The sequence below is a fragment of the Oryctolagus cuniculus genome, chromosome 1, assembly GCF_964237555.1.
Source record: "Oryctolagus cuniculus chromosome 1, mOryCun1.1, whole genome shotgun sequence".
Classification (NCBI taxonomy): domain Eukaryota; kingdom Metazoa; phylum Chordata; class Mammalia; order Lagomorpha; family Leporidae; genus Oryctolagus; species Oryctolagus cuniculus.
In genome coordinates this window covers 16,309,796-16,317,941 of record NC_091432.1, presented here as the reverse complement: position 1 = coordinate 16,317,941, position 8,146 = coordinate 16,309,796, and the positions used below count along the sequence as shown (strand labels likewise).

General features: G+C 37.3%; 1 protein-coding gene across 1 annotated transcript; it reads right to left on the bottom strand.

The window, feature by feature from the left end:
* Nucleotides 1-5,426: 5,426 nt before the first annotated feature.
* On the bottom strand, nt 5,427-6,392 carry LOC100343874 (olfactory receptor 10AG1). Its single transcript, XM_008270998.3, has one exon. It carries the CDS (start codon nt 6,390-6,392, stop codon nt 5,427-5,429), a length of 966 nt encoding a protein of 321 aa, XP_008269220.2.
* Nucleotides 6,393-8,146: the final 1,754 nt, after the last annotated feature.

Here is an 8,146-nt window from a genome sequence, read left to right as displayed (position 1 = left end):
AAATTTAGGCCCAAGGCCGGCGCCGCGGCTCACTAGGCTAATCCTCTGCCTTGCGGCACCGGCACACCGGGTTCTAGTCCCGGTCGGGGCGCCAGATTCTGTCCCAGTTGCCCCTCTTTCAGGCCAGCTCTCTGCTGTGGCCAGGGAGTGCAGTGGAGGATGGCCCAAGTGGGCGCTGCACACCATGGGAGACCAGGATAAGTACCTGGCTTCTGCCATCGGATTAACGCAGTGTGCCGGCCGTGGCGGCCATTGGAGGGTGAACCAACAGCAAAAGGAAGACCTTTCTCTCTGTCTCTCTCTCTCTCACTGTCCACTCTGCCTGTCAAAAAGAAAGAAAGAAAGAAAGAAAGAAAGAAAGAAAGAAAGAAAGAAAGAAAGAAAGAAAGAAAGAAAGAAAGAAAGAAAGAAAGAAAGAAAGATTTAGGCCCAACCTGGCTCACAACAGCAAGAGATGGAGAAATTTGCTTCCATCACAGTCCACCTGTCATTACAACAATATCTGCAAGTCAGCCAGCGGCTTGGAGCCAATTGAGATGAGCATTCTCTGATGGAGTGGTGAATGGCTACTGCACAGACTGGCAGAACTGCGGAGAACTCCCAGAAAGCATGAGTAAATGGATTGCGTACATAGAATTGGTTCAAGTTATTAATGAAATGGGAAAGTGGCAGGCCATGTACAACCTGAATACTAGGGGCCCAGATGATGAGAACGTTGCCATCCAGGTGAAGGATTTAATATTGACCTCCGTGTCTCCTCCCACATTCAGAACTAAGACCCAGCCTAGAATTTTGGGGATGGTCAGTCAGTGTCAGCAAGATACAAAAACCTGGCTTGTGTCAAATTCCTGGGAGTTGTTTGTTCAGATAAGACTAAATCATACCTGAGGTTGTGATTGGTAAGACACAGGTTTTCCACATCCCACTAGGGTGAGACAGTTACAGATCTTTGTGGGATTATTGGGGTGTTATCCGGTGTTTATTCCACATTTAGCACAGATGCTCTTCCTGCTGTGTCTGCTGTGCCAGAAGGCAGTAACCTGTGATTTAACTCCCAAGGCTAAACTGGCCTTTACAGTCACCAAAGGTGTGGTGGCCCAGGCACAGGGCTTACAAATGGTGGATTCCACAAAACCCTTCCAGCTGGATGTTACTATTTTGACCACTGGTTTTAGATTGGGGCTATGGTAACAGACAGAAAAGAAACAAATTCCTGTTGAATTTGGATCCCAGTTATGAAAGAGGACTGAACTATGTTATCTCCCTATTAAAACAGTTACCAGCTATATGTACTGCTTTACAGGCCTGTGTGCCTATCCCTGCCCAGAAAAAAGGTCCAGGTGCAGACCGTGTGTCCCATGGCTGGCTGATTGTGGTCCTGGGTGACAGGACCAAAGAGGGGAGTAACACAGATACCCACCCGGGCCAAATGGGGACATACCTAAGTGAGAGGATGGCTATTAGTACTATCCCCTTTCCCAAGAATCACAGGCCTTACTGGACATGGTAACCTATGCTACTTTGTCTATGAGAGCCTTCCAGCTGTCTGAGAGGTTCCCAGTGATTACTATGAGGACAAGCCCTTGCCATTTACAGTGTGTTACACTGAGGTGGTCCAGATACGTGGACCATGGTAGCAGTAAGGATAGACACTAACACCATTTGGTTTTAAATGGGTACTTGATAACAAAGCAGCCAATGGGCTAAATGGTGGTCTTTAGATGTTATAAATAAACTAGGATTTTTGCATATTGGGACAGATAGCTGGGCAGTGGTCCTAGGATTAACTTTATGGCTGCCTCAGGGGGAGCAACACACCTAAGATGTGGTCATTGGCAGGCAAGGAGACATGGGATGGAGAGAGATCAATGGGACATGGGTCCCATAAAGGAGGTCACTGTGTGTCATTTTAGTGGAAGTAGGATGCTGCTACTAGTCCCTGGAAATGTAAGGCAAATACACTAGCTCAGGTCTGTAGTCTCTGGATATCTGGCACAGTTAAAGCCAGATGGTTACACCAGGAGCTGATATATGCTAGTTACTTAGCCACAGTGTGCACGCATCCAGGTTAACACAGCCACTGAGCGGCACAAATGGTGTTGTGTTATGATCAGCTCCTTCTCCTTTGATGGAAGGATAGAAGACTAAATGGTTGTGGTCAATACTTATCACAGCTAATGTTACTCCCTGAAAGATCTCTCTCTCTCTCTCTCTCTCTCTCTCTCTCTCTCTCCTCTCTCTCTCTCTCTCTCATTTTCATATTGTCTATGCCAGTGTGTGAGTGTGTGTGTGTTTATTGGTTCACATTCTTGTTCTAGAAATCTGTCCATTTCATACATGTCCTCCAATTTAGGGGCATAGGGGCAGATGTTTGGCCTAGTGGTTAAGACTCCATTTAAGATGCCTATAGCTCATATTTGAGTCTTGGCTATGACTCCCCATTCCAGATCTTTCTAATGCAGACTCTGAGAAGCAATATATGATACATCAAGTAGTTGGTCCCTGTGAATTATGAAGAAGGCCTGGATCAGATGCCCAACTTTTTGCTTTGGCTTTATCCTGCACTGGTCATCATGGATATTTGGGGAAAGAATTAGCATATGAGAGTTTCTGTCTCTCACTCTTTCCCTGAATCTCAAATAATAGCTTAAAAATAATTCACAAAACTTTTCATGTCAAACTTTTATGAAAAGTAAAATAAAGTACAGGAAGAAACATCATTAAAATTAGGAAAGAAAGTGTGTTATTACCTGTGCATGCAGAGGTAATATCAGAGACCCAAGCAATGCAAGTCTAACATCTTATCTATCTTGCACACAAAAGGTAAATATATGTATGCATAAAATAAAAATATATAGCTTGTAAGGATTACTAAGAAAAATGTGAAAATCCTATTTTGAATTTTCAACATTAACCTTTATTTTTTATAACACACAATTTATGCTCCTAAACTTTTGTTTTCCTTACTCTCTCTCGCCACCCCTCCCTCCCATTCTTTCTTTCTTTCTGTCTCTCTCTTTCTTTCTCTCATTGAGAGGCAGAGAGACAGAAACAGTATTCACATTTTCTGGCTCACTTCCCAAATGTCAATAACAGCCAGAGCTTGGACAGGCTGAATCAGGGATTCAGGAATCTCAGACTAAAGCCAGGAGCCTGAACTTTATCCAGTTCTCTCAAATGGGTGGCAGGAACTTAAGTACCAGCCAAAATCCTAAAGCTACAAATCCAGACTTGAATTGAAAAACATTCAGGTTTCTTTTTTTTTTTTTTTTTTCTGTCTCAAAATCAATCCAATGATCTTGTAAATAGCCCACAGACACTGATGGCCATGTCTCTTATCAGTTGACTTTAGTCCAGAAAAGCAATCATCTCCTCTTGAGATGCACATAGAAACACACACACAAACATGTGTCCCTATTTATTTGTGCTTCTAATAAAGAAAATTCCATTTCTTAGCAGAATAAATTAATTGTGCTGGAAGTAGTGCAAAAATTATCTTGTTAATAAAGATATTTATAGTTTAAAGGATTCATGATAGCTGCACACATTCATCCTGTATTAAGAAACAGTGGTGTGAAAATGACATTTTTGCCTTGTTGTTATCCCTGAAAGTGGTGACAGCTGAAAACTTTCATATTCAAGTTTCCTAATTTAGTGAAAAAATGAGTTTTAAATAGCTGTCAATCATTTTTTAGAAGAGTGGTATTTCACTGTCTAGCAAAAATATAACAGTGTTCCAAGAGTACAACTGTTATTTGCCCTTCTTTAATATAATGGAATATATTACTTCACATCTGCTAGAGTTCTTAATGTTTTCACTTGCTAATTTTGTCTTCTTTCTCAATCGCTTTTTCTGCATTTGATAGGAGGAACAGGAAGAATGGAAGGACTTCTGATTTCTGTTTCACCCAATCCACAATCATGAGTTTAAGAAGTTTGCCATCTTCTACCTGGAAACGTTTGGGATTTATTTTTGTGTTGTTTATTTTATTACTGTTCTGTTTCAGTAATTTTCCATGAGATTTTAGTAGTTTCTGACAACTATACTACCTAGGAATCTTGGTGATGTATTCATCAGTAGATTTTTCTCCTTTGTTCATACTTTGTTATGCCACATACTCAGGCCATCCTCTTCTTAAGGAGAAAAAAATACTGCACTCCTCTTTGCACTGACAGGTCCATGTAAATGTGATCAGTATTGAATATTCACTTATATGCAAAAGCGTCAATAGCAGGTATAAGCTTCGAAGTGTTACTTTTTAACTGTAACTCCGGGGACAAGTCCTATTCTCAGAAATCTTTCGACTTTTTTTGTAAACAGTTTATTATATGAGTATGAAATTTTAGAAATTAATAAGCTTGATTGTGTCAGTATAAAGGAAAAATATCATTTTCCTTATACACACTGAATATAGATATTTTTGTGTTTTTATTACAGGAATAGCAGATTTATTGTAATGAACAAATTTTATTGAATAAACTAAAATAATAGAATAATATTTTCTGAGGTATCTTATAATAGGTATATATGATAGTACTGCCAATTATAATTTTTCTGTGTATGTATATGTTGTACAAGATATTTGGGAAATGCCTGTGTTGATACAGCAGATATGTAGTTTCTTGAGACTATATTCCCTCTTTCCAAATTTCCATGTCTCTTCTAACATCTCCAGAAAAATGTATTTTAGAAAACTAGCATCTTGTGAATATTCCAAGATATCTCTCTTTTTCCAAATTCTTCTTCTTATATATATATGTGTGTTATAATAAATTTTGTCGCATCATGCTTGTATACCAGTAAAACATTTAATTATATATTATATATAAAATGTTATATATATAATATATAATTATAATTTATTATAATGATAATTTATTACATAATATAACATATATTATATAATGTTATATTTATATATAATAATATATGTATATATATAAACCATACACAATAGTCACTGCCATTGTTGTGCCAACTTCCTTTATGAAAGTACATTCCAAGAACATGGTGATCTTTCTCTTAGAAGTGACTTCTCAGTACATAGATGTTTAGGCTAATGGTACCTACCAGCCTGAATCTAAAACTGTCTGTCAAAAACCTGTGAAATGAATTATGTGATTTCCACTGAGTGATGTAATAGAATCTGTATGACAATTGAATTTTTACATCAGCCTTTTCAAAGCTACTTAATAAATATTGCACAAAAATATAGAAATTATCAGTGGGGTCATTTGTTATTTGTTGATAAGTGTCACACATATAATAAGATAGAAACATCTCTCAACAATACCATTAAAATTTTCATTAGAAATAATTATTGTGCAGATAGATTAAACAATTAAATATAAATATCTCTAGAAATTTTATTATAGATACATGTAAAAAATTCCTGCAAAGATATCTCACATTTTATTAAATTAAATCATTTACATACTAACCTTCTCAGAGCCCTTATGACATCCTTGTTCCTTAGACTATATATCAAGGGGTTAAACATGGGAGTCACAATAGTATAGAAAAGAGAAAGCACTTTGTCAGTTCCTGATGAATGACTGTTGTTGGATCTTAAATATGTAATAATGGCTGATCCAAAGAATAACATCACAACTGTAAGATGAGATGAACAGGTAGAGAAAGCTTTGGTTCGACTTGTGGCTGAAGGCAATTTTAAAACTGTAGAAATGATTTTGCTGTAGGAAATAAGTATTAGCAAAAATGGAACAGAGACCAACAACACTGCAGCTCCGTAGACCATCACCTCGTTCATGAATGTTTCCCCACAAGCCAGCCTGAGCAGTGGTCGGATATCACAGAAGAAGTGATTGATTATGTTGGAACCGCAGAATGGCAGAGAGAAAATCCAGAAGGTCTGCCCTATCTGGACTGGAACTCCGCTGAGCCATGAGCCAGCCACCAGCTGGATGCAAACCTTGTGGTTCATGATGAGAGGGTAGTGCAGAGGGTTGCAAATGGCCAGGTAGCGATCACAGGCCATCACGGCCAGGAGGAAACACTCAGTGGCACCCAGTGTAAGAACACAGCACATTTGTGTAGCACAGGCAACTAAAGATATTGTTCTTCTTTGGGTTCCAAGATTCGCGAGCATTCTGGGGAGCGTAAGTGACACATAACAGATTTCTAAGAAGGAAAAATTCCCAAGGAAAAAATACATGGGGGTCTGGAGGGTAGAGTCCACTTTTGTTATCAGTAATATGGTGCCATTGCCCAATAGAATAATGACATAGATGGCTAGGAACAATCCAAAAAGCAACCACTGGAGATGGGGAACATCACAAAAGCCCAAAAGAACAAATTCCACCAATTCAGTTATGTTTTCTTCCTGTGATCGTTTCTGGTGCCTCATCTGTAGAAACATGAAGTTTAGCATAGGTTTCTGATCTCTAAACATATATAAAAACCCAGGTCCATGTTTATAATTGCTGCAGTTAGTTTCTGCTATAAGAATTCTATAATTATCTGTTTCACATTTTTCCTGCTTTAAAGCCTGTGCATTGCCACTGGGCACACTCTGAAATTTTTTTTAGAATCATTCTATCCTACCTTCTACAGCAGCCCACAATAAGTCTAATCATTTTTTTATCCAGCACAGACACAGGAACAATTGCCTATCACTCAAGACAGAGCCATAGCTTTTCCATGTGCTCTCAATTTCAATGAATTACATTTCCTGCAAACCAATTGTTTTTATCTGTGACTGTTCTCAATCATGCTTCGTAGAAATGTGTTCTTCCCTACATTTTCTTTGCCTATTTCAGCTCTTTCTTTCCATCATTTCATTTGATCATTACTGTCTTTATTTATAGTTCATCACGTTAAGCACTTTTAAAACAGTGAGAGAATATTTCATCGCACATAAAACCAAAGAAGCATATTTTGGTAGGATACTATGTGGGAAATATAAAAGGGTTTTATTCAATAAAAGAAACATGGAAACAAGGATTCAGAGAGAAATAATAGAAAGTGACTCAGGGCAAATAAAGAAAGCCTATGTGTTATAAAATACCAATGTCTAGGTGTGTGAGGCAGGGGAAAAAAGACGTGGCTATTCAGTTAAATTCCTTATGCTCTGTGCAATATGACAATCTTTGCTGCTCTTCATAAAAAATTAGTTTCTTTGTTAGAATTCAGTTGGAATCCTACCTCAGTGATTTGCTATCTGAACAATAAAGAAATGATTTTTAAAGATATGATCCATTACTTTCAAAATTAAATGATGTCACATTCTTAAAATTATCATTGGTCAATATCAATTACATTATTATTAGTCATGATTCTACCTTTATGGAGATGAAAAAAATATATTATGTTCTTAAAACATTAGTTTTAGGACTGTTAACACATTGCCTAGAAAAATTGCATTTAATAGAGTTGTTGGGTTACCTGGTTGGTAATTATTTTTGCATTCTCTTTTCTTCAGGGACAGGAATCAGTAAGCCAAGTGAGACTGGTTAAAAAATTAGGAGATATTCACTCATTTGCAATGCTGATCCTGAAACTGAATGCCTCTTTTTTTTAATTTTTAATATCAAATTTAATTTAATCAAAATGTCTAAAATATTGACACAGTAAAATTCAACCAATATAATATATATTGGTTTATATATTATAAAAATATATAGATATAGATATAGATATAGATATAGATATATAATTTTAGTGAGATGTTTCACATTCTTTGCTTTTGATGTTGTCTTCCAGATCTGGTGTGTATTTCACATGTACAGTCAATGCTAACTGGTCATCTGTAAAGTGCTCAAAAGCTAGGTTTAGCTCCTGTTTTTGTTAACATTGTTTTAGTTTAGGGAATAATTTCATATATTCCATATACATAGCTTTAAGAGCATTATGGTACTTTTTCAGCGTTAAAACCAATACCTCTTACAGCTCCACTCCTCACTGGCCACAACTCTGATTTGTTTATCCAACCTGGTGGTTTGGATGTTGTCCACCAAACATTATATTATTGTGAATATGGGACATAATCTTACAAAGACGGGCTGTAATTGAATAAGGGCTCCTCTACATACATTCTGTATGACTCATGCAAATTGCTTTATCTTCTTGTGTGTCATATTTTTTCAGCTATAACATGGAGTGACAATGGCACCAATACTTATGATT

Excerpts from the sequence above, each read along its gene's own strand:
- LOC100343874 (XM_008270998.3), bottom strand. The coding sequence starts at position 6,392 with ATGCTAAACTTCATGTTTCTACAGATGAGGCACCAGAAACGATCACAG.